This window comes from Homarus americanus, unplaced genomic scaffold, assembly GCF_018991925.1.
Source record: "Homarus americanus isolate GMGI-L3 unplaced genomic scaffold, GMGI_Hamer_2.0 scaffold29478, whole genome shotgun sequence".
NCBI lineage: Eukaryota > Metazoa > Arthropoda > Malacostraca > Decapoda > Nephropidae > Homarus > Homarus americanus.
The window spans coordinates 149,460-176,716 of record NW_024747997.1 but is presented as its reverse complement, the minus strand read 5'-3'; the positions used below and the strand labels follow the sequence as shown (position 1 = coordinate 176,716).

At 38.7% G+C, this 27,257-nt stretch overlaps 1 protein-coding gene across 2 annotated transcripts in view; it reads left to right on the top strand.

Moving 5' to 3' along the window:
* Nucleotides 1–27,257, top strand: part of LOC121879910 (lymphocyte-specific helicase-like) — a 41,327-nt gene that overhangs the window by 2,183 nt on the left and 11,887 nt on the right. For both annotated transcript variants that reach the window (XM_042386704.1, XM_042386705.1), the window contains 10 exons: nucleotides 4,113–4,200; nucleotides 4,734–4,835; nucleotides 8,225–8,378; nucleotides 11,981–12,088; nucleotides 15,383–15,432; nucleotides 18,491–18,624; nucleotides 20,136–20,267; nucleotides 21,114–21,296; nucleotides 21,764–21,889; nucleotides 25,274–25,374. In XM_042386704.1, the coding sequence (XP_042242638.1) occupies nucleotides 4,113–4,200; nucleotides 4,734–4,835; nucleotides 8,225–8,378; nucleotides 11,981–12,088; nucleotides 15,383–15,432; nucleotides 18,491–18,624; nucleotides 20,136–20,267; nucleotides 21,114–21,296; nucleotides 21,764–21,889; nucleotides 25,274–25,374 (1,178 nt within the window). The remainder of the gene's footprint in view (nucleotides 1–4,112; nucleotides 4,201–4,733; nucleotides 4,836–8,224; nucleotides 8,379–11,980; nucleotides 12,089–15,382; nucleotides 15,433–18,490; nucleotides 18,625–20,135; nucleotides 20,268–21,113; nucleotides 21,297–21,763; nucleotides 21,890–25,273; nucleotides 25,375–27,257) is intronic.

Genomic DNA, 27,257 nt, shown 5'->3' with positions numbered 1-27,257 from the left:
AAAAAGTCAAACCAACCTAACCTAACAAACGAGGAGAAAGGAGCCATAACCCCCAAAATAAAGCAAGTGCACAAGAAACAGTTGTCACCAGTGCACAAAGCATAAAAAAATAGCACTTGTAGAAGAACAATGTCTTGTTGCTGAGTTTGAGGAGCCGGTGTTATCTATATTTTAGCTTTAACTTCTAACTTCAAGAATAATCCATAACAGGTAGTGGAATTGTAATTTTGTTTTTCCCTCACTCAGTCCACTTGAAGGTATCATGTGTGGCACTTAAAGTGTTGGCAAAACCATCCCAGTGATCTTTCCATACCTTACCTAACAAAACTTACTTAACTTAACCTATTCTACCAAACCTAAAATAGTGTACAGTCCTTTTATCCTTGGATAAGTAGATTTGGTTTGTTCATTTTGTGATAAATCATGATAAGGTAACAGTTGCTGGAAGTGTTAGTATATATGAAATGGACACTGGGAAGTATTCGTTGCATTCGTGTCTATGAAATGTTCTACATTCATGCAAACTGTCAATATGGCATCACTGAGTGGATATTTATTTATGACAGTAACTTGGGATAAACAAAATTAAGAAATTTTCAATTCCTTCACCTGTTTTGGGATACTTACTGTATGTGGTAAGGATGAAATTATCATCCCCCAGAAAAGTTTTCTATACTGTAGTTCCTTGTTAACACAGGGCCTATGTTCCAGAATATTTTTGTACCAGACTAACCTGTAGTGTTTTATTTTAGGTTGGTAAATACTGTACTTTATGAACGAGAATGTTTATGATGTAGTAGTACTTGGCATTACTGTGAGGTTAAACCAAAGTGACTTCGGACGAAGCTCAGATGTTGCGGCCAAAGATTTGTTGGGGAGGGAAAAAGTCATTAATATTATGTATATTGTCCTAAAGTTGGAAGTTGGAGTGCAAGAGCAGTAGCTAAAGAATTACTTTATTTATAATTAAACTGGATTAGTCAAGTTTACCAAATTCTCACAGATCTTTCAAGTCAATGACTGGCTTCAGAATGGGGCAGTTGTTACTAATTTGAATTTGCTCACTGGACACTCGCCTGCTGTTCTAGGGGGTCGGTGGTTCGAATTTCACGGGTACTCCCAGTTCACACAGCTGTAAATCACTTAACCACGCCATGCTTTCCACTCACGACCCATTGGTCACACTGAGCAATGTTGCACTGTACCGGCATTTACTAACATCATTGTTTAAAACTAATCATATTATAGTATAATAATGGAAAAACACATTAAGGTCCTCACTATTCTTGATCTCTTGGTCACTTTAGAGTCTTTGCTAGTAATATTTGCCTTTGATGAGGCTGGCTTACGTCCTGGAGCCACGTGGAATGCACGTAAGAGGCCATCACAGTAGCGTTCACGGTACAGTCAGTTCTGCTATAATGCGATAGTTGTGTTCTTGTAAAACCTCGCGTTCTACAAATTCGCGCAATAGAAATAACAGGGCTTATGGAGAAAATAGGGTTAGGTGCAGATTACTCGAAATCGAAAAAAATTTAATTGTTAGCCTAACACAAAGGATAGCACAACCTAAATATATGTTACATTCATATCTAATAATAAAATCATATAGTAAATGTTACACTTTACTTTGAAAAAATATGAATATACTTGTAACTTGGTCCCAGTTCCCCTTTCTTTTGATCTTCTATCCAAACACTTAGAAGCCATTCCATCTCCTCAACTTCCTTTGGCCGTGATCTCCACTTTTGCTAGCACTCAAGGTTTTTCCAGCAATACAGCTTGCTTTAATCTTTGCTGCATTGTCTCTAATGGTGCATAAAGTAGACTCCTTTATTCCCGTTGCACGCACAATATCACATGTTCTTTCTTTATTTTCAAAACGCTTGACAACATCAAGTTTTTCTTCAAGTGTTATAGCCTTTCTTTTACGATCACCACCGGAAATGCGATCACCAGAACGCTTCCCGGAGATATTCTTCTTTTCCATAGTCACAAAATTGTAGAAACAGTAATAAAAAATCACTGATGGCGCCTAAAAACTTCCCACGTGTTTCAGACTGATCGTGTGGTGTAAACAGAGCGCGCGGGTCTAAAATGCTACATACTGTATTTTGTTTTCTCTCTTATTTAAAATTTTACAATTTACATATACTGTACAGGTATACTGTATACATGAATATGACAAATTATTTCTGCAATTGTTCACAAACAAAACACACAAATCAATTGAACATGTGATGTCGAATGTGACCTGTAAACACTGCATAACCCCGCGCCAAGTGACAACATTGTACAGTACACTTTAAACGCTATGTATTTAGTTTTTCTCTCTTATTTAAAATTTTACAATTTACATACAGTATATATGTAAATTGTAATTTACATATTATTCATATTATGCTAGAGCGCCCACAAAACATGAGAAACGTTTGAGTCCCCCAGTAGAGATGTCCGTTCTCTATCCACTTCAGGATGTCTTAGTCCTCCGTTTTCTTTTTGTGTACTCGCTCAGGGACTCAAGTATTTCTGTATATAACACAGGCTGATAAGGGAATTTGAATTTATTTGTTTATTTATTTATACATATAATATACTGTAATATATTAAATATACTGCAAGTATTTTCTTTAATTTATATACGTGTTTCGCGACAAAGGGAGGCTACATTTATGGTGATCGTTAAGGACCAAACTCCGAATCCATGACGTGACTTCTGTTCATTATTTATATCCTAAATTTACCACTGTAGGTAGTTTCAAGAATTAATGCAGTCATTTACTGAATATTCTTTGCAAAAAAATAAATTTTAAATGAATTATTTTTAGGAGATAAATATATTGATCAGTAAATATACAGATATGCATTACTGACCACCTCCGAACACAAGGACGGCTAAAAATAGCCACAGGCGGTCACAGTCAAGGTCACTTTCCCTTTCTTGTCACTGGCAAATGGGGGTGGGGGGGTGGATGATAATAGCAGCTGTGTTTATTACAGTATGTTAGACAGGTTTATAATACATTTTTATTATTTTAATATACCGGTAATCTTCATTTTAATCCAGCTTCCCAAACGTAAGTTTCAGTATAAAATAATTAGTGGTACTGTAGGACCTTGTGAGTGGTTCACTGTATACATAAATATTACATAAATTATTTCTGCAATTCTTCACAAACAAAACACATAAATCAATTGAATATGTGATGTCGAACGTAAACTGTAAACACTGTGTATGATGTAAAGAGAGCGCGGGTGTAAAACGCTATGTAATTTGATTTTCTCTTTTATGTAAAATTGTACAATTTACTTATAATATATAGGTATACTGTATACATAAATATTACATACATTATTTCTGCAATTGTTCACAAACAAAACACATAACTCAATTGAACATGTGATGTCGAACGTGAACTGAAGTCACAACAACCGTTCGAGTGGAATCGCGTTAGAGCAAACGAGTTCGCGTTATACAAATATTGTTCCGAATTCATAAATCGCGTTCGATCAAATTCGCGTTATCAAAACACGCGTTATAGCAGAACTCACTGTATAAGGACATGCCGCTCGTACTGGCAGACTAGACACTCACTTACTTGACAAGTTTCACTAACAATAAGGACAGTTGAAGCTTTCAACATCACGCACAAGGGATCTTGAATGTTCCATCTGTAATCAGACATCTACCGTAAGTTGCCTTAACAGATACAACTACAGTTGCAATTTAAAATTTTGTGTCGTTATACTAAGGAATACGGAGTCTCGGGTGCACTCTAAGATTGAGGGAAAACGGAGGACTCAGACGTCCTGAAGCGATGAGAAAACAGACGCCTCAGACGGGGGATTCAATAAAGAAGGCATAGCTACATGTTTTGTGGGCTATTGGGCTTAATATGAATCATCTGGTTTTACGTTAACTGACATGCAAGACCGTGATCATTACAACAGCCTGTTTGCCATTTCCTATTCTTCTTTCCCTCTGCAATAGTGAAAAATAAATGTTTTTATTGTCCAGTTATTGGTTTTTCAATAATATAGACCAATTTGTTCTTGGCATAGCTAGTCATTTCATTGTTTTCTAGTACAATATTCAATACTTTTTTCCTCAGAATAGCAAGATGGCGCCCTTAAACAAATTGAAGGAAGATCCAGCACGCCATTCAGACACCAACGGCTTGAGTATATCGTTAGAAGCAGGTGAGAACATTGTTATAAAAACTACTAATTCTAATGTGTTGCAGCATATTTCTTGTACATTAGTTTGTTTATTGTAAATTTATATAAACTTTTAACCAAAAGGAAATGTAAGCAAGAGTAGCAATCTTTCATTTGTTTGAGAGAAGTCTAAGTGGAATGTTTGGTCTACGGTATATCAGCAAGATTGGTGAATAAGGAAGGACTTCCAAAATATTGATTTCAAAAATTACATGGCAGTACTCAGGAGGTACAGCGTATTTATAAAAATTGGTTGTGGGTCAAGGGGCTAAGGTCGTGCATTTCATCATATACCATTAACAAGTTTAGGCAGGTCAAAAGTGAGTTTGTAGTAGCTTTTCAGTAAAGAAAAAAAAGGAGATGCTATATGTTTTATCCACTTGTCTTTACCAAGTTGAAGCTTGCCTTACACTCCAATTTGTTTACAACAGTGCTGTACTAGATAAACATCTATACACTTTGTATTAGAAAAACTCCACTCTAAAATAACTTGTACTTTTCTGTATAATTTTCAGATAACACCGCAAAACTTGGGGAAGGCAGCAATAACTCAGACCAGCTTGAGGTATCAGACTTAAAAGAAAATGGAAGTGGAGCCTCTGAGTGGGGAGATGCAGGTCAGAAGCCATTTATGAAGATATTTGTTGTGTCAATAATTTATAACTTCAATTTTACTGAGTGACTAATGTTATGCAACCAAAACAGTCTTGCTGGGTTAAAACCAGGCTTGCGCTGCCGGCCAACCCACATTATCGTACACCGATGTTAAAATTATGGTTTTTTCCTTGAAATATGGTACGTACCTGCATATAAGAATTATTGTACATGTTATGGTGCAGTAAACACCCCTACTTTATTACAAGCACGTTTATATTAATGTAAATCTAATAAAAAAATTACAAATGGAAACATAGAGAGGCTGAAAAAAAAAGGGAATGCTTTTTAAAATTCTTTATTTGCCACTGCTGCTGTGTCCACGCATCGTCCAATCTGTGTCCATAAATAAATAAGGTAACGTAAGTTAAACTCAAACAGAGACAGAGAGAGAGTGGTACTGGTGAATTCATCACCAACTTGCTGCTTATATTCACCGTCATGACACCTCCGTGACCTCGCCTCATCCCAAACCCCCAAGTTAGTCCCTGGCTCCTACCTCCCTGGGTCCCTGAGTCCCTGCCCTTGTCATGACTTAACCGCATTCCTACATATTTGATCTATAATTTTCATCCATTCCAAAGCACATGCTCCAATAACTGATTTTTCATTTACCCCGTACTTCTCACTAACCCCTTCCACAAATTTCTGAGCTGATGTCTCCCTGGCCTCTGATGTATCTAATCTATACCATCTATGAATTTTTTTATGCATAATAACCTTCTCTTTGCTAGTTTGATCTGCCCAATCACATTCAATGTGCCTATCAGATAGGTAGGTGATCCTTGGTAACCTCAGGGAGTAGTGATCCTCCCTGGAGCTATTACAAGTGTTAAGAGTAGCATCACAGGGAGGTTTGTAGGGCCAGAGATACTCAAGAGAAAGTGGGGGAGAGGCCAAGTGTGTGTGATAAGGGCAGGGGGACACCATGAACTCTCTCACACATAGTTCTGTGTATTTCATCTTGAACCATCAAGACTGGTAACAGTAACCTGACCACCCTGCAGTCCCGTCACAGTGGCATGGGAAACCCGGGGACATTTCCAGTTGGATACCATTATTAATAAAATGTTATACAATATTTAAAACATGGATACTGAGAACCACAGATAGTGACAAGAGATTATTGTTCAGTATACATGTACTGTCTTGTTTTTATGTACAGTAAGTACAGTGGTCCCTCGGTTAATGAGCACAATCCGTTCTAGAATGTTGCTCGTTAACCGAAAAATTCGTTAACCGAAACCATTGTTTCAATGGGTTTTTGGGTAATTGGTTCCAGCTCACCGAAAATTGCCTAAATTCAACAAAAAAGGTAGAAAAGTACACTTACTCTGAGGTGTGTATGTAGAAGGCTCCTGGATGATGATGATGGGAATTAGAATGGGGGTGGAGGAGAAGGGAGAAGAGAAGTCACCCCATGGCGCCATTTCACCCATAGAATTTTAGTTTTCTTGGTGTAATTCAAGATTATTTTCTTTAAATCAACACTGCATTGCATTATATATTGTCAATTTGTAAAATACATTTCAAAATGACCAATAATTTGCTTGCAAACACAGAAAAAAGCATTTAGTTGAAGAGAGTCTCAAGCAAGATGTTACCTCCACTGAAAAGACAGAGAGACTGGCGCCTGTTTGTTGTGTTGACAGGCTGGATGGCGCACATTAAACTAGTTTCCTTACCTTCAATTATGTTCAATAATTGTTAAAATGACTAAAAAATTTAATATTAAACTTTTAAAATTATTGAATAGTACAAACTTCTTGACATTTACTAAAATGGTAAGGAATATAAGCCCTAGAACCGATTACTGTATTGGCGGACTAATACTACAGCTGATGGACTGCCAAATGCAAGCGAAAACACGTTGAGGTCGGCTCGTAAGAAACTCGTTAATCGAGGGATTGCTCGTTAACCGAAGTTAAGAATCTTATAGAAGGTAACTCATTAACCGAAATCTCGTTAATCGAGGGACCACTGTAATATGATAGATATTATTGATAATTTGATCATGAATGGAAGATGGGTAAGTGTGTGTTTGTGTAATAATACACCCATTCCTCTCTTAACGTTGTTTTACGACCCGACCGATTCGATATAACGTTGTCACCCAACACGGACTACTTTGTATGGTGTGCCACCCTCTCTCATCTTGGCGCTTTACGCTCTCTCACAGAGAAACAATATATGTATGTTGTGTTGTCAAAGTGAGAGAAACAATTGAGACCCTGCAATTGTGTGTAAATGAGGCAGAAAGTCAGATCACCAACCTGGGACTTGGTCACAATTTTCGTGATGCCATATGGCAGCAGGGTCTACCATTAGACAACACATTATGCTTCCAATGTCTTCCCAGGCAGTAGTACCTCCCTGTTTGGTAGCTGCCTACTACGTGTGTGTGTGTGTGTGTGTGTGTGTGTGTGTGTGTGTGTGTGTGTGTGTGTGTGTGTGTGTGTGTGTGTGTGTGTGTGTGTGTGTGTGTGTGTGTGTGTGTGTGTGTGTGTGTGTGTGTGTGTGTGTGTGTGTGTGTGTGTGTGTGTGTGTGTGTGTGTGTGTGTGTGTGTGTGTGTGTGTGTGTGTGTGTGTGTGTGTGTGTGTGTGTGTGTGTGTGTGTGTGTGTGTGTGTGTGTGTGTGTGTGTGTGTGTGTGTGTGTGTGTGTGTGTGTGTGTGTGTGTGTGTGTGTGTGTGTGTGTGTGTGTGTGTGTGTGTGTGTGTGTGTGTGTGTGTGTGTGTGTGTGTGTGTGTGTGTGTGTGTGTGTGTGTGTGTGTGTGTGTGTGTGTGTGTGTGTGTGTGTGTGTGTGTGTGTGTGTGTGTGTGTGTGTGTGTGTGTGTGTGTGTGTGTGTGTGTGTGTGTGTGTGTGTGTGTGTGTGTGTGTGTGTGTGTGTGTGTGTGTGTGTGTGTGTGTGTGTGTGTGTGTGTGTGTGTGTGTGTGTGTGTGTGTGTGTGTGTGTGTGTGTGTGTGTGTGTGTGTGTGTGTGTGTGTGTGTGTGTGTGTGTGTGTGTGTGTGTGTGTGTGTGTGTGTGTGTGTGTGTGTGTGTGTGTGTGTGTGTGTGTGTGTGTGTGTGTGTGTGTGTGTGTGTGTGTGTGTGTGTGTGTGTGTGTGTGTGTGTGTGTGTGTGTGTGTGTGTGTGTGTGTGTGTGTGTGTGTGTGTGTGTGTGTGTGTGTGTGTGTGTGTGTGTGTGTGTGTGTGTGTGTGTGTGTGTGTGTGTGTGTGTGTGTGTGTGTGTGTGTGTGTGTGTGTGTGTGTGTGTGTGTGTGTGTGTGTGTGTGTGTGTGTGTTAACACATTATTTATTTAATTTTTTTTTAAACAATATTTTTAATAATTTTATGCTTATTTGCCAGTGGATAAATCCCCATCTGTTGACGAGGGTGTATTAACAGCTGAGATGCAGGCTGAGGAAGAGAAGCTGGAGATGGCTAACAAGAAAGAAGAGGAGGAGATACGCTTAAGGATAGAAGAAAGACAACGCCAAGAAAATGAATTGCAAGAACAAAGGTAAACAAAAAAATTATCTGAAGGGTTTGCGTACGAAGGCAGATTTTATCCTATTATCTGCTTCTCTGTTATTCCCATGTACAGTATGCATATACCTGCCATGCTGAGTGGTGTGGATTCATTGCTCCTTGTACACAAAGCAGTAACTCAAAATCTCCTTTGAAATGTAGGGGCATAGAAACAATAAGTATCTAGTGTGAACTATTACTTAATTGGCAATCCATGCCTAAGCTTGAGATCACCGTTAAAGTAGGAATACTGTATTACTCTACACTGTAAATATTATCTCGGGTGTGGGATACACGTACAGTACCAAATGCGCTTTGGGAGGTAACATAAGCAATATGGCAGCACTGATATTAGAGATAATGATGGTTTTCTGGGTGATAGTGACACTGGTTAGCTTGACTACTCAATTACATTGACAGCCTTGGAATGGGGATTTGTTCGCTCACATTTTCACCACGGAGACAAAGGTGGTAAGCATTTGACAGAGTACCGCATCAGAGGCTTCTGAGAAAAACTAAGGCTCATGGTATTGAGGGGAAAGTTTTAAATTGGATAAAATCATGGCTCACCGATAGAACGCAGAGGGTCAGCGTAGATGGTGTTAAATCTGAGTGGGGTCGTGTAACCAGTGGGGTTCCCCAGGGGTCAGTACTAGGCCCACTCTTGTTCATAATCTACATAAACTATCTAGATACTGGGATCAGCAGTGACATAAGCAAGTTTGCGGATGACACCAAAATAGGGCGGCAAATTAATTCAGGGCAGGATGCAAATGCATTACAGGAGGATCTAAATAAACTGCAGGGGTGGTCTGAAAAATGGCAAATGAAATTCAACACCAGCAAGTGCAGTGTACTTAATATTGGAAGAACAAATACTGTCAATGTATACAGCCTTAACAACATCAACCTAGAGAAGTTGACTTGTGAAAGAGACCTAGGGGTACTTGTAAGCCCGGACCTACGGCCTAGAAAACAGTGCGTTAATGTTCGAAATAAGGCAAACAGAGTATTGGGTTTTATATCTAGAAGTGTAAGTAATAAGAGTGCAGAGGTCTTATTGCAACTATATCTTCGCTAGTCAGGGCACCTCGATTATGCGGTTCAGTTCTGGTGCCCTTATTATAGAATGGATATCAATTCACTAGAATCGGTTGCAGCGAAGAATGACGAAAATGATTCCGGGACTTAGAAACCTTCCATATCAGGATAGGTTAAAGAAACTAAACTTGCATTCCCTAGAAAGACGAAGAGTGCGGGGAGATATGATAGAAGTATTCAAGTGGGTGAAAGGAATCAATAAAGGTGATATAGATAAAGTTCTTATAATATCCGAGCAGGATAGGACTCGGAACAACGGATTCAAGTTGGATAAGTTTAGGTTTAGGAGGGAGATAGGAAGGACCTGGTTTACAAATAGGGTGGTGGACGAGTGGAACAAGCTGAGCAACTTTGTAGTAAGTGCTGGAATGCTGGAAAGTTTCAAAGGGAGGCTGGATAGATTCATGGATGATAGAGAGTGGTAGTAACTCTCGACAGGAGCTGCCATGCACAGGCCAACCGGCCTATTGCAGACTCCTTATTTTCTTTCGTTCTTATGTAAGTGCATGCCTTGGTGTTAGGTGAGTGGCTATTATATACAAGAATACTCTGTGTGTGTAATAATAAAATAATAATAATAATTAACGGTTTATTGAAAAAGTTCTGCAGCTCGAAGGCTGAAAATATACATTGGACATAAATGACTTATTACATACATTGGTGGTTTAACAAAAGCCTTCTTTAGAGAAAGGTAAAGGAACATACAGTGAACATACAGATTAATGTTTACAGTGGAGGTCACGTAGATCACAGATGGCGTTATGAGGGGCATCACGTGGTGTAGTAGTTCCCTCACAGGTGGTGTTATGAGGGGCATCACATGGTGTAGTAGTTCCCTCACAGGTGGTGTTATGAGGGACCTGATGTGGGTGTGGGTGGGTGGGTGTGTGTGGGTCGGTGTGTGTGGGTGGGTGTAATAATAATAATAATTAACGGTTTATTGAAAGAGCTTGGCAGCCAGAAGGCTGAAAATATACAGTTACATATTTGGGGAATGGGTTTCGAATTACAAATAATATACAAGTAACATAAGTGACACAAATAAGACATATAATAACTAGATGGGGAAAAGCTCAAACTACAGTTCATTTCAACATAGTGACAGTGCAAGGAGCAGTGTTTACTGGGAGTGAATACACTGTGTGGGTGGGTGCACTATCTCTTCTCCCTCATGGGTTAAGCGATGCAGCTCAACTAGTTCTGTATAGTACAGTATGACAAGACTGCTAAGTACTGTAAATAAATATACAAGATCATGTACTGTAGAAAAACTACTACTTCACTGAGTGTCTGCCTCCTTATATCCCATTGCTATTTTTTAGTACTGTACCAGGGTGTCTACTGGTCTGGAAAAGGTCGGGAATTTTAATTGGGGCTGGAAAACCTGGAAAAGCCAGGGAATTTTAAAATATACCTGGAATTTTTTATGTGAATTCAGTTCAACTTCTAAATATTGTTATTTTTATAGCAATCTTACCATAAATTAATGCTGTACTGTATAATAGGTAAATATTTAAATTTTTAGGAACAAATTCCAATAAATCGCCCACTCCAAAAACTGAATTTTGTGTACCTATCATATTTCATGTTAGCGATCAAGTAACCAAATATTACAGGTTATACCTACTAATTCTGCAGTGACTGTTGTCAGAGATGAATTGTTCTTATAATTAAGTGGCTTATTCCACATATTAATCATGAGTCATACACTGTAGGTGGATCAGGAGTGTGATTTTTCGGTTTTTGCCAGAATTTCTGGCTTTTTTGGAACGTTAAGGTTGACCCACAAATTGCACAAATCCAATGTTCATCACTAGGCTTGGGATGGGTCACAAAAGGGCCTTCAATTTCTTGATTAATATAATTTATATCATCTTTAAATTTCCCACTTGTATATACAGTACATAGTATTGAAAACCTCTAATTTTGGTATTTTGTCATAATAAATACCATATTAATGTTACCTGGAATTTTTCAAATTTACACCTGGAAAACCTGGAAAGCCAGGGAATTTTGATTTGTCTGGCCACTAGACACCCTGTGTACTGTACAGGTACTGTACTGTAATTCTGTGAAATTTGAGATGTGTTTATAATGTAATTTATGAGTGAATATATCATAATTAGTGTAACGAGTGCAGCAACATTAATGAAAACAGAAAGTTTTATGCATGAAGAAAAGATATTGTATATATCTCTTAGAAAAGGAATTAGTCTACTGAGTATATTGTACCAGAAAGGACTATATACTGCAGTTAGGATGTGATACAGAGGATGATGTAAAGAACAGTGTAGGAAAGGTGAGGAACACAGGACATAGATCAAGAGTTAGAGAAAAATGTCTGCTGAAAAAAAAAATTCTAAAAGACAGAATAGTGTACGAGGTCATTGTGGGTCTGGAGAACGGTAGGTGGTTTTCCATTCGCAGTTTGCTAAAACTAGCTATTAGACGTGGGACTTCTTAAGAATTGATTGACGTTTTTATTTTTTACAGATACAAGCGGCTAATGCATCTGCTTAATAAGTCTGAGTTCTACAGTCAGTTTCTCTTGAAGCAAATTGAATCTCAGGAATCTATGAAGAAAAAAAAGGGCAAGTCCAGGTTAGTTTAATGATATCATTGTCAAATATTTCTTTGCACAGTAAAACTAAGATACAAATTTATACATGCTATAGATATACCTGTATAGTACTGTACAGTTACCCCCAGCATTATGGAAAGGATATGTTGTAGAAAATTTGACCTCAGTGTGATATTCTCTTGAACATGAACCCAGATGCATCCCCAGAAAGTCACCCCAAGGTGTGATCATACTTAAGATTGTAATAAGCATTTTAAAATTAATTTAATTGAAATTTGATAATTATTTGATTTTTTTTAATAATACACAAAAGAGTGAATTCACCTTGCCAGATGATGATGATCAGTATGTTAGGTGGTGCAGTAGTGTGCATCAGGTGGTCGAGTGGATTTGGCTAAGTGGTTCACCTGCCTCAAACACCAAAGCAACATTTTTCATCTTAATGTCCAAGTACAGGTTCTTTTAGCATTGCTGCTACCACTTTCACTTATTGGCCTCTTTCTGGACTTGGTGAATGGTGGTAAAATGTGTAAACTGAGAGAACTTGCTGTATACTCAAACAGTATAATGCACTGGTAATTGATGCATCAAGTGTGTACTAAGACAAGTCATAAGAAAACCTTAATCGCTTCTTGTGTTATCTTGTATTTGCTAATGGTTTAATTTTTGTTCTGTACAGTATCAAGGATTTAGTAGTTATACAAGTTGCCCTTGATCTACAGAAGGATTGCATTCTTGAAAAACTGTTCTTAAATTGAAAATCCATAAATTGAAGCAGGTTATCCCAAGGATTACAATTTTAAATTTGTAAATAAGTTCCTAAAAAATCAACTGAAGGAAATGACTCCAAAATTGTTTACAACCAATTTTTTTAATAATTGTACAGTACAGTACTTGCAATACACTGTACTGTACTCTCCTTAAGAGTTTAATCAGAATTAAAATGTGTTCTACATATAAGAAAATGGTAGTTGGTATTCAAGGTGTGGTGGTGGTTACTGTGAAGGTGATGGTGGAGCAGGATGGTGGTGATGGTGGAGCAGGATGGTGGTGATGGTGGAGCAGGATGGTGGTGATGGTGGAGCAGGATGGTGGTGATGGAGCAGGATGGTGGTGATGGTGGAGCAGGAGGGTGGTGATGGTGGAGCAGGAGGATGATGATGATGGGCAGTGTGGACAATCTTTATTCCCCAAATATTATCTTTATACAGTAGTGGTCCCTCGATTAACGAACCCCATTGGTTCCACAGAGTCTGTTGTTAACCCAAAATTTCGTTAACTGAATCTTTTATTTCAATGGGATATTGGGTAATTGGTTTCAACTCAGAAAAAGTACATACAAAGTACTGTATACCAGTAATAGAATTAACAAAACATTAAATATAAACTAAATACTGTACATTTTACTGTAAAATAATAAATAAAAAACAATAGAATACTGTACTGTATTTTAACTTACTTTGAGGTGTGTATGTCGTTTTCCCGGCAGCCGTTGACGACATGCCATATTCTTTACAAAGTGCATTGGTTCTAATGCCTTCTTCATGTTTCATAATAATTTCTGCAGTGTATATTATCAATATGTGAACTAAATTTCAGAATGACCAATAATTTTAATGTAAAAATGCAAAAATATTCAAGAGACCAACAAACTGGATGTTCACTCCACTGTAAACAACTGAGAAGCGTTGGTGGTTGATTCGATCAGCTGATTGGCACACAAAAACTGTTCCCTGTACTGTATATATTATCAATATGTTAACTAAATTAGACTGACCAATAATTTTAATATAAAAAATGCAAAAATATTCAAGAGCACAACTTTCTTGATATTTATTCCACTGGAAACGAATGTAAACATAGAACCAATTACTGTATTGGTGGACTAGCCAATCAGCTGATGCGCACAACCAGGCGTGTTTCTCGTAAGGCTGTCGTTAATCAAAGTTTTGTTCGTTAGTGGAACTGAAAATCCTTATGGGAACTAAGTCGTTAACTGAAATTTCGTTAATTGAACCGTTCGTTAATCGAGGGACCACTGTACAGTACATGTAATCAATAAGGAAAGTAGGGTTAGGTTCTGGAGGCCAATAAAAGTGACTAAATTTGACTTAATGAGTTTATTTTCATACTGAATAAAACACTAATGCAGTAGAGTCGGCTGCTGACTTGTCACTCACTCAGAAAGACTGTGCGGGCGAGCGTGAGTGAGCAGCCACGGTGGCGCCTCTGGTGAGCAAATAAGGCATTTGTTTGCCATGGCGTTAAATTTGAAATTATCCTGCCCGATTTCCCTCACAAAATAAATAAATTTCTCGCTATATATTGGAAAATGACGATAATTTTGGTAGTTGCGATATAAAAAAATCTTAGGAAAAATCGCTATATATCCCGACCCTACTGTACAGTATGTTCTTTATATAGTTTCTAAACGTACTTCGTAAGCTCCTCAAGAATGAGGCTACACACATCAAAGGTTTAGACATCAGTGTTAATTGTCCTTGCTCAGTACAGGATGCTCTCAGATACCTTTGTTAGTCTTCTGACATTATGGAAAAAGACAGAAACTAGAAACTTCAGTAACTTTAGGGTTTTCGTTTCGTAAATTCATTCATTGGCAAGAAAAAAAAAAGAGACTTAGAAATTGTGTAAATTTGGTGCTATTAGATCATGGTTGACATGTACGCAGTGATATCTCCGTTGGCCGGAACAATTAGTGCAGAGCACTTCCGGGAATGAGAGATTTCGGGTAACGAGATGACTCTCAAAGCCGGAAAAAATGCTTCATCCTGGAATTTTCTGGGTAACGGAAAAATTTCCCCGGAAGTTCCAGAAATTGCCAATTACATCATTTCTCAAACCTGGAAACATATCCCTCATCCCCGAAATTTTCCGGGTATTGGGAAATTGTTCTCGGAATTTATGGAAAATGTGCCTCATTTTCATCTCTCAAACCCGGAAAAACTCCCCCATCCCCGGAATTTTCTGGGTATTGGGAAAATTTTCTCAGAAATTTCCGGAAAATGTGCCCCTCGTAAAATTTTTCCCAAAGTCGTAATTTTCTGGAAAATACCGGCATTGGGAACGATTTTCTGATCAAATTTCAATTCTCGCTATCTGAGAGTTTTGGGTTTGAAGGATTCTGGGTAACGGAGATACTGTATTACTTTACAAATTCTGCAATCCTGATGTCCATAATGCTGGGGATGACCATATTAGGTTGTACTATAATATATAGATGATATTTCATAAAACACCCATTGAGGCTTATATACTGTATGTTGTACTACAGGTATTTTGGTTTTGGTTTTCAGATCAAAACATGGCAGAGAAGATACTGATAAGGAAAATTCACAGTCTGAAGGTATGGCAAGAACTATAATTTAAAGAATATTGGATGCATCACATAATATCACTCTTGACTTATCTTCTAACTTATAAATGTACACTCGGTAAAACAGTATATTTCAGGAGGGATCTGATGAATTTGGAACTGAACAATTGTGTTGTCTCACTAGGGTTGGTAGGTGTGATTGTGAGACAATTCCTTCTTATTATGGTAGGCCTAATTTTTTATTTCATTTAAAATATATAATTAGTTCGTTTCTATGGTGGTGTCATTTTTTATTGCACAAGAATTGTAAATATAGTTTAACCGAGTGTATAAGGTATTCTTTGCCACATTCTTCACTCAGGCCATTGTTATGCCTTTCTCCTTTCAGGCTGCTTAAAATATTATTGGACCTATGATGAAGAGTAAGGCTTGGGTTTGTTGGTTCTTGTTTTTCACTGAATGGTTCTACAGTGTAATGATTTTATTTGTTTTATTTTTATTTTTTTTGGTAAAGATAGGAGTGTGCCTTGATCCCAGATATTCTTGTATACACTCACTATCACCAATACCTTGTTTAGACAGGCCGACAAGTTCAAGAGTTCGTGGCAACACCCACGATCCAAACACTGGCATCTCATTGACCACATCATTGTCAGAGAAAGAGATCACTGAGATGTCCTCATCACCTGTGGGATGCATGGCTCAAACCACTGTGACATTGATCATCGGCTCATCAGAGCCACGCTCTCACTTCACGTCGCTCTAAAATGGCGAAGGCAGCAAGTCTCCAAAAGAGGTTTTAACACTAAGTGTCTGGAGGAGCCAACAGTAGCCCATGCTTTCAGAGAGCAGCTCGAACATGGGCTGATAAACAACCCAACAGCAAACAACCCAAATCCCAGTGCCGAATGGGATATTCTCGACACTGTCATGACAAAAACCTGCAGACAGACCCTCGGCCAGATCTAAAGAATACACCAGGACTGGTTTGATGAAAATGACCTGGCAATCAATGTACTCGTCGATGATAAACATGCTGTTTTAACTGACTGGCAGAACAATCCCCAGTCTCGGACCAAAGCCGATAGCTTCCGCAAGAAGAAAGCGGCAACCCAGTGGGAACTTCGCAATCTAAAGGACGACTTATTTAAAAATAAAGCATGTGAAACACAAAAATTTGTAGATCAGCACAAGTTGCACGAATTTTTCAAATTCCACAAACATTTTATGGGCCAATCATTCGTGGCTCAGCCCCCCTCCGGTCATCCAACGTTAACTTCATAATTAAAGATAATGAAGGCCTCCTTCAGCGCTGGATAGAGCACAACCATTCGCTGTTCAACCGAAACACCGATGAGGATGTTCTAACTACCCAGCAGGTCCTGCAGCATCCAGAGCTGACCCACCTCAGCTATCCTCCATCCCTGGATGAGGTAGCTACTGCCCTCAAACAGATGAAAAAGAACAATGCCTCAGGGCCTGATGGAATCCCAGCTGAGGTGTATAAAGCAGGAGGACCTCTGCTTACCAGCCGTCTCCACTCTCTCCTGGAGAATATATGGGAAAAGGAGGAAATCCCCCAAGCTCTTGAAGATGCCTCCATTGTCAATATTTATAAGAGCAAGGGAGACAGGTCAGACTGTGACAACTACCACGGGAAATCGCTGCTGTCCGTAGCTGGCAAGATTATCGCCCGAGTCCACCTAAATAGACTTCTTCCTGAGGCGGAAAACTTCCTCCCAGAATCTCAGTGTGGCTTTAGACCATCATGTGACACCACTGACATGGTCTTTGCTGCCCGTCAGATACAGAAAAAATGCAGAGAACAGCGTCGTGACCTGTACATGGCTTTCGTCGACCTAACCAAGGCCTTCGACTCGGTCAACAGGGAAGCCCTCTGGTGGACCCTCAAGCCGTTATGCCATTGTGAGGCAACTCGACGATGGCATGAACGGCAGTGTCCTGCACAATGGCACCCAGTCTGAGCTCTTCCCCATCCAAACGGGGGTTAAACAAGGTGTGTTCTGGCACCAACTCTCTTTTCCATCATCTTGGCTGCGTTCCTTACTCATGCCAGTGCCAATTTAGTTTGCGGGGTGGACATAGAGTACCGGGTGAAGGGTCTTTTCAACATAAGACGACTCCAGGCAGGAACAAAGGTGTCAACATCATCCATTAATGAGCTATGCAGATGACCTCACCCTTGTCGCTCACACTGACTGCGACCTACAGGAGATCCTCAAATCCTACTCAGATGCGTATGCATATTTCGGCCTTGAAGTGAATCTACGTAAGACTCGGATTCTCTTTCAGCCTGCCCCTGGTTCAGCCACACCTCCACCATCCATCCATCTAAACGGTATTACCCTCTGTAATGTTACCCACTTTTGGCATCTCGGCTCCCACCTGTCCACCACAGCGGACATTGATGAAGAGATTCGGTATCGGATCAGATGTGCATCTCAAGCCTTTGGCAGACTCCGAAACCCTGTCTTCAGAAACCCTGTCTTCAGCTGTAGGGAGCTGAAATTATCTACAAAGTTACACGTCTATCGATTAGTGGTCCTTCCTACCCTGTTATACAGGAGGCACGTCAAGACACTTGAAAACTTTCACCAACGTAGTCTACGTTCCATCCTCTGAGTTCACTGGGAAGACAAGAGAACAAATGCCAGTATTCTTGCTGACACCAACTGTAGGAGCATTGAGGCTACCATTGTCCATGTTCTACTATGCTGGACTGGCCATGTTACCTGCATGAACGACAGTAGACTGCCAAAGCAGCTACTTTACAGTCACCTAATGAATAGTAAACGTAACGCTGGTGGGCAACTGTAAAGGTATACGGATAGTCTTAAGACAAACCTGAAAAAGTGCCAAATCGACCCCCTTACCTGGGAGACAATTAAGCCACACCGTAACTGGTACATATGCCTTAACTTAGTATTTATTTTGTTCAATACAGTACTTCTGTAAAAAAATAAGTTCTGCCAATCCATTTATTTTTTTCCCCTTAATCTTTCCAGAATCAACTACTGCATTCACTGATATTTTCGAGTAAGTGTGATTAACAAGTTGTTTGTTTCAGATGCAGGAACCAGCTCTCAGGAATCTGTTGAAGGAGATGGAAAGAAGCGTAAGCTGACAAGTAATTGTGGTGGTCGTCCTGTAAAGCGTGTCAGAGATGGCAAATATAACATGGCTGATGTCATTTCCACTGATGTAAGTCAGCTACAATAATTGAAGAGCAAATTGGTAGCCTTTCCTTCTTGCCGACTTTATTCTTTACAGTTTAACTAAAGGGTTAGGGTGTGTTTGGCAAGGTCAGCATTATCAGTGAAGTCGAGTTGATATTATCTGATGTGGTAATGTTTTATCTCCCCCCAAATATTATAGGCAAGTTAAAGAGTTTCTTAATATTATTCACAGATTGAACAGTTGTTTAAGATTGTAGAGAAGTTAAAAGGTTGTGCTACATTATATTAAAGTTAAAAGTTGCTTAAGATTATAAAGTTAAAAAGTTTGAAGTGGTTATTTGACTGGGATTCCCAGCCGAATAACCATCGGCTATTTGACCGGGACTCACAGGGATTGTGTATGATCTTAATGGGATTTTGGTCAGGATGGCTCATTTTCTGGAAACTCCAAGACAATTTTTCAGGTACCTGGAAAATTTCAAGGAAGGGTGGGATTTTTTCTGGGTTTGAGAGATGAAATAATGAGGCATTTTGGAAAATTATGAAAAAATTCCAGGGATGGGGAATTTTTTTCCGGGTTTGAGCATGGGGAATTTTTTTTCTGGGTTTGCGAGAGTTGTCTTGTTACCTGGAAATCTCACTTTTCCTGAAGTGTTCTGCACCAATTTTTCCAGCTAACAGAGATATCTGTAGATAACTACACTTGCTGGAATTTATTTGTTTTTCCTTTTGGAGGGGGTTACATTTTTACTTGTGTACGAAGCCCTTTATGTGTTTGCCCTTATGACAATTATTTCTTTTACTTGTATTGTATATATATATATATATATGTGTGTGTGTGTGTGTGTCACAAAACACATACAAATGAATAATAATGTTTTGTTATTAATAAATCACGGAGTAGACATTTTTAATACTGCATTTGATTATTTGTGAGAGGATTTTTTCCCATTATTATTTATTTATAGGTGTTTTGTGTGTGTCTACACACACACACACACACACACACACACACACACATATATATTACAAGAAAGGAAATTACTGTCTCTAGAACGAATGGCTCCCTGTCCTGGCCGTGAAAATGCCGGCAACTTTGAAACTACCCATAGACATTCTTGGGTACGCCCAGGGAGTCATCTGAGAATAACCGAGAACCGTAAAATGAAAATCCGCAAATTATCCGGATGTACTGTACTGTATTTGTAGTATCAATTATAGATCTTGATTTGACTCCGGTAAGTTGTTGTATGAGTTGTCAGTGCAGACGGTCTGTACCGTTTGACAAAAGCCAGCAACAACGCCGATGATTCATGAATAAAGTCAACTTATGAAATGATTGACAATAGAAAAGCTAGTGTGATGCCTCAATACTACATTCATACAACACCCAAAATCTTTTTTGTTAGTCTCAGTTGTAGTAAATAAGGGGATAGTGAACTTTTGTGGCTGTTGAATGATATGATGAAGTTATTAGTAGTATTGAGAGGACACTATACATTAATTAGCTTGCTTTAATTATTTATTTTTTTCCAGACCGTAAAAAACAGTATGGAGTCTGCTTCATACGAGACAGAAGCAAGTACTATTGAACGTGAGGAACAACCTCGTCTCTTTGAAAATGGTGTCATGAGGCCCTATCAGCTGGATGGCTTTTCATGGCTGACAGTAAGCGATGCAGGTTTTTTGTTCTAATTTTTAACACATAAGAGCTTATATTTACTTACTACAGACTGCAGAGTAATTGGTTTGTTCATTTGTCCACCTGTGTGTCTTTGTCCTTCATCTAAGTTATAAGATATTTAAGACTGGATTGTTATAAGATACCATCAGTGTTGAAGGCTTGAGGAGGAGAGGAAACATGAGAGATGAACCAATGATATACAGTAAGTGTATTAGGAGGGTCTTGAGGGGTCGTGCTAGATGATGTCCAATTAATGACAGTAGACTATCTACTCTACAGTGGAATTTGATTTGAGTGTGTGTGTATGACAACTCAAAACTAATATAAAGTACTGTGAATCAACATGGCTGCTAAAATTCACTGTGTATGATGCTTTAGTAAGTTTAGGATATGAAAAAGTGTGGACGAATTGGTTTTCTATTGAATTGAGGTTTTTGTACCCCTTGATCCATCTTCCTCATGCAATCTGTTATATTATCAAGACCAACTCCATCAGTGTGGAATGACTGATTGGACAAAACATTTAATAGATTTCAGGGTCTTCCCTTCCCTTCTCCCTTGTGCAATCTTGTTTTTTTATTATTGTAAACTGGTTGGTGTTTGTACTGCCTTGCCCCATAAATGCAATTTCTTCTTATTATAGTCCCAGGAACATGTCCAATTTAATTTTGGTAGACATAAGCTTTAGGATTAATAAATTTACTAATCACAGACTAACAGAAATACACACTGATTAACAGAATTTGTTACACATTATAATACAGTTTTATAGTCTGTCTTATTTTATTAAACTTATTTGATAGTCAATTAATGGGATGTTCCTTTCACAGGTTTTGTTTGAAAATGGTGTTAATGGGATTTTAGGAGATGAGATGGGTTTGGGTAAGACCATCCAAACCATTGCCCTCATCTGTCATTTGGTAGGGGAAGGGGTGCCAGGCCCCTTCCTTGTGTGTGGTCCTCTCTCTACGCTGACCAATTGGATGGCTGAATTTCAGAGGTTTGCCCCAAAGGTAAGTAACAAACTTTGATGTATTAAAAAAACAACTCTGCTTTGAAAATTAAAAGACTCGGAATGTGAAAGAAGATGTGAGCCTGAAAGTTGAGAAGATAATAAGTAGCATAACATTACCTGACAGTTTCTCCAGTAGATTTCAAGTGAAAAATCTAGTTGGTAATGTGATTAGAGAGGAGGAGGTACAGTAATTCTAAAAAAATTTGGGTGTTTCAATAATGGGTGGGGAATGGAAATTATGAAGAGTATACATTGACTGAAATCAATAATGATTCTAACATACATGAGAAAAGGAAGGGAAATATAATGCCAGAATTAGAGACAATTAACCTATGGATCATTGGACAGGTAACTGGATCCTTTGTTGGTGGGAAACAGACTGGATGTATAGAGTAAAGAAGTTGTAAGTTTGTCCATATTTCTGATAATTCTGTCAGGTATAACAGATTGAAATTTTAATTCTAGATACCTATAGTGCTCTACCATGGTCAGGACACAGTACGTACAGAGAAGAGAAGAAAGCTTAAAGTTCTGAAGACTATAGAGGGAACTAATATATCAGTCTACCCTGTTGTCATCACATCTTATGAGGTAAAGTTTGGGTTATATCTTTAAAGTGGAGATTTTTAATTTATTTCCTGCAGACTTCTTGTTATTTCTAATGTTCCAGGATCTTTTAGGACTGCCTCTAACATCAACTGTTTTATCCTAGAATTCACCAATGTGTTTATGTAAATAAGAAATAACTTCACATAATTTTGTGTAGTGTAACATACAAGGTCCAACACACAAAAAAAATGAGACTGATGCTGTAACTCTTTTTATTTACCAAATTAAGAAAATCATCTGTGATCACCTTCAAAGTAGTTCCCTTCTGAGTTGACACACAGCTGCATGTGATGCTGTCGCAGATCATGTTCTGTAAGGCTGTTGAGGAGCTCCGTCGTTATTGTTTTCACTTCTTCTACCGACAAAAAATTGGTTCTTTTGAGCACGGACTTCATCTTTGGGAAGAGGTAGAAGTCGTAGGGAGCCAGGTCTGGCGAATAGGGCGGGTGCTCAAGCACAGTGATGTTTTTATTGGCTAAAATCTGCTTTACAGACAAAGCATTATGGGCTGGCACTTTGTTCATATGACAGCATTTTTTGAACCATTTTTTGCACAAACCTTTGTCATGTTCAATTCTTCCGTTAGAGTGTGTTGAACACTTTCCCTGTCTAAATTAAATTTCTCGGCTATTGCTCGAACACGCAACCCGCGTTTTTTTCTAATCACATTCGCACTTTCTCAGTGTTGTCATCGGTAACTGCTGCGCGTGGACAGCCTGGGTGGTCATCATCTTTCTCGGTTTCTCTGCCTTCCGAAAATCGTTTGTGCCATTCAAAAACGGGTGCACGAGACATGCAATTTTCACCGTAAGCCTCAGTCAATAATTGAAAAGTTTCTGTCGTGGTTTTCTTAAGTTTAACGAGAAACTTGATGTTAACTCGTTACTCAGTTTTGTAGTCTGACATTTTCTGACCGAGTGTAAGAACACGTCTATACTTCAACACACGTCCACTTGTACTGAGTGAAGCAATCGAGTTGAGCCTTGTCACACTGTGACAGGTTAGAACATGTTCGATAACCGTCTGTTGGATTTTAAACGTGTTCTGACTTATGTACAAATCAGACTTACGAATGTCCTCGGGAACTGTACCCGTTTGTAACCCAGGGACTCCCTGTATATGTACAGTGAAACCTCATTAATTCAGATTAATTGGAGGGAACGGTGATCCAGTTTAGCAAATTAACATGTTATGAAAAAACAATAATAACATGTTCAACATAAATAATAGTGATTATTTATTTAAAAAGCTGCTTCCCTTCAATTCCAAAGGGCTCCTGGATCTTGAAGTGAGTGTAGAGGCAGTGAAGGTAGGCAGTGTGGAGGCAGTTGTTGTAACACTATCATATACTACACTTTCAGATACTACATCACTTTCCAACAATTTTGAGTCATTGTCTCAAAGATCTGCACTCTACCACCTATACAGTAGTTCTTCAGACTCATCACATTGTAAAATCTGTTGAGGTCTAACACACCACTAAAACTTGAACCAGAATGTAAAGAACTGGGAGAGCCAGGACTCAACACATTGCCCACCATGTGATCCGGATTAACGAGGTTACACTCTATAAAGCAATATGGGCATATAAATCTTAGATATGATGATCCTACACAGTACTTCTACACTCATGATAGTAGTCAAATGTTCTCTGATACAATTTTCACATTGTTTTTGGCATGGTTCTTCCAGCATATTTTTGCAAATTAGTAATTGTTACCTAGAACCCTTTGTTTTCTCTAGAAATTATGGCAACAATGGTAGTTTCTTCAGATCCAGTTTTCCTCTTTCAAAGTTTTGGTCTAACTGGCCACTTTATGGGACCATTGGGACCCCCTTGTTCTCTATTTATTTTTTGGTCTTGTTTAGAGGCTGTAACTTTATCACATTGATCTCTATTAGGCTCTTCTTTATTGAGGGTCCACCTTACTTAAGCTAACAGTTGTAAAAGTTAAAAAATAAGGAACACAAAGTAACATATATTTAGCACCCAAAGTACCATAACAGCTACCTGTACTTGGAACCAGGAAATGTTATGTTAAGCCCTTTTATTGGTTGAGTTTAGGATCTGCATAAATAACACCTGAAACAAAGAAGTACTATACAGTCTCTCCTCGACTTACGACATATTCGACTTAAGACAACCCGGACATACGACGGCCATGGTCGTATGAAATATTTTTCATATTAAGTATTTTCGAGTCCCGACTTTAGTGATCACGCTGGGTACTGACAAAATTTTCGTTTATAATAACCTTTAAAATGGCTGGGAAGCATAAAAGTGAGAGTTCTCGTGGTGCTGAGAAGAAAAAGAGACACCCATTTTAGAATTTCTTTGTATTATTTTTGCCTTTTCGGCTTACGACCTGGTCGTTGGGACGGAACCCCATCGTAACTCGAGGAGAGACTGTAAATGTAGTACAGTCAACCCTCGCTTTACGCGGTCCCACTTTACGCGTTTCCACGTTTACGCGGTACCCTGCCGAAACCGGAATGCTCACTTTCCGCGGTGTGTGTACCCTTTTACGCGGAGAGCGGCGCGAGCAGGGTGCGCACAAGGTCGCCCAGTCATCAAAACATTACCGAGTTCTTCACCCGCCACCCACCACAGCCGGCCCAAGTCAGTGATAGTGATAATGATAGTGAGGATATGGACTTATATGGACTTTGAGGGGTTTGACAAAGAGGCCCTGCAAGGCTCTGTGGTGGATAGTGATACAATTGATACAAGTGATACAGGTGAGGGCCAATAATCTGCCCTCTGCCTCGGAACCAACCCCCCATCCCCCTGTGCCCAGCCATCTTTTCTACTAATGTAAGTGTTAAAAAACCTAATATTATTGATATTTCTCTTAATTATTAATTGTGTGTGTGCATACCATCATAAAATTAAGAAGTTATTTTTACTACAACGTAGGTATTGTCTGAAAAAGTGGAGTTTGGGGGGTCGGCCCGGTCTCTATTTCAATAATCCCATATGTTATGTTGTTCACTTTACGCGTTTCTCACTTTACGCGGGCAGGCGTGGGTTGAATTAACCGCGTAAAGTGAGGGTTCACTGTATATTAGCCTGATCCAAGGTTGGCACGGCTGCATGTAAACATTTCTGTACCCGGATATATTGAAAAATTTTAAGTTAATTCTTTTCAGGTGTCTATTTAATTCTTTGACTCAAAATTGGCTACTGTGAACTGCATCATTAATTTACAGAGATTAAGAATTTGTAGAGAAAATTTGAAGGTATTGTAGTGTCATATTGAAATTTAGAAAGCCGTGCATTGATTATACAGTATAGCAAATTATTAAAGCATTGTTTTATCTTGCAACTAATTTTTTGTAATTAAACTTAATTAAATATATTCACAGGTTGCTATTCGGGACACAAAGTTCTTGAATAGATACCAGTGGCGCTATATTTGCGTAGATGAAGGCCATAGGCTCAAGAACCACAAGTGTCGTCTCGCAAAGTAAGTTTTGTGTCTGTTAAATTTTTTACTTTTGGATTTTGTTATTCTTTAAGTATGGGGAGTTTTATTTAAATATGCTTTTTTTTATTTATACAGTATACATATATATATTTTTTAAGCACCATTTACAGGGTCTTAGTTTCTATGTGAGATAATTAAAAAATTGAGAAGCTTATATCTTGAGTTCCCTTTTGCTTATATTGGTGTTAGTAGCAACTTTGCAAGATTTTTAGGACTAGTCTGCCCTAGGGGTTGTACAGTAGACTATCATTTTACCGTGCTTATGGGCAGTTTGCTTGTACGGTTAAGGCATAAGCACAGTTGGGGTCCCCGCAGGAGAAAAATATTGATATAACGAGCTTCTGATACAACTATATGTGGAGGTTGTCTATCATCCTTGCTTGTTTGGTGGCTAACTATAATATCTTTCAGTCATAACTCAATAAATGGCTGCCTTACATCATGAGGTGTATGGCTATTTTTTCAGAGTCTATAATGAAAATACAGGCAGTCCCTGGGTTATGTGTGAGTTCTGTTCCTATGAATGCTTGTAAGTTGAAAATGTACTTGTGTCAAACCACATACCCTATGTGCATATCGTACTTGCAGAACAATGTTTAAAATCCCACTTTATCATAGCCAAAGTCCTTATATACATCTAAAATCACTTAATTTAAGACAAAAGAAGAATTAGAATGACGCAATACAGTAATTGAAAATAAGTAATCAGCTTAACACTTACATTGAAACCTGGGACTGGCTCCTTGGTTTTTCCTGAATCAAGGCTAGGCTTACAGGCATACACCGCTGATTTTGATCTTCCACTCATATCACTAGCAATCTTTTCATTTCAGTTATCAATCCACTTCTTTGTTTTTCTATCACAGTTGACTGCACTGGTGTTGATTCTTTTACATGTTCAAGAATTTTGTCTTTGTCTTTCAAAATTGTTCCGATTGTTGACAGTCGGAAGCCCAATGACTTTCAACTTTCACTTCCATTGTAATTGTTTTCCTTTTCTTGGATGCACTACTATCACTTGCATCAGATTTGCATTTGGGAGCCATGATGAGGGCAGAAAAATTGAGTTAAGAAAAAAAAAGTTTGACCACACACGTTACTGAGACGAGCACAGGGTGTAAGGCGTACCGATGCTACCACAAGAAGCGTCCTGTCAAGCAAACTAGTTCTTGTACATTACTACGACCGGTTGTACTTATGGAGACCTAGTTTGTATCGGTGGAAGTTCGAAAGTTGGACGTACGTAACCCCGGGACCTCCTGTATACAATTGATTGTATCAAATTTCAAGGAAAGAAAAGAAAAGTGGTTTATTTGATTAAAAAATTTTCTTCTCATTAATCATGTTTCTTTCCACCCTGCTTGATAGTAGATTGTATTGAAGAGGTAGTGGAGAATATTTAAGAAATGGAAGGATGGAATAGTCAAAGGGTATGAGAGTGAATGTGACAAACACTTAAGTTATCATTAGTAGCATAGGTAAAGGACATGTTGTGGAATATGGGAAATGTCCCGTTGCTGTCTGTAAGAAGCAGCTTGGAGAACTGCCATCGGGTAATCCTGACAAACCCATGCAAGAGTGGAAAATGGCTGTAAGATTGTGATGATGAAGTGAGAGGATTAGTGAGTGACTAAGTAATGTAGGTGTGTGTAGAGACGAAAGCCACCATGATTGTTAAATATTTTAAGAGATGATGCACTTCTGGATGAGAGGGTGAACTAGTGCATTTGGATCTTTGTTATATGTCCTTGTATTTAGGGCAATTAATGCTGCTAAGGGTTTAATTGGTGTTTTTAATTTTACCCTACCACTCAATAAACTAATATACCCCTTAAGCTGTGAAGTTTAGGAGTGTGCTGTAT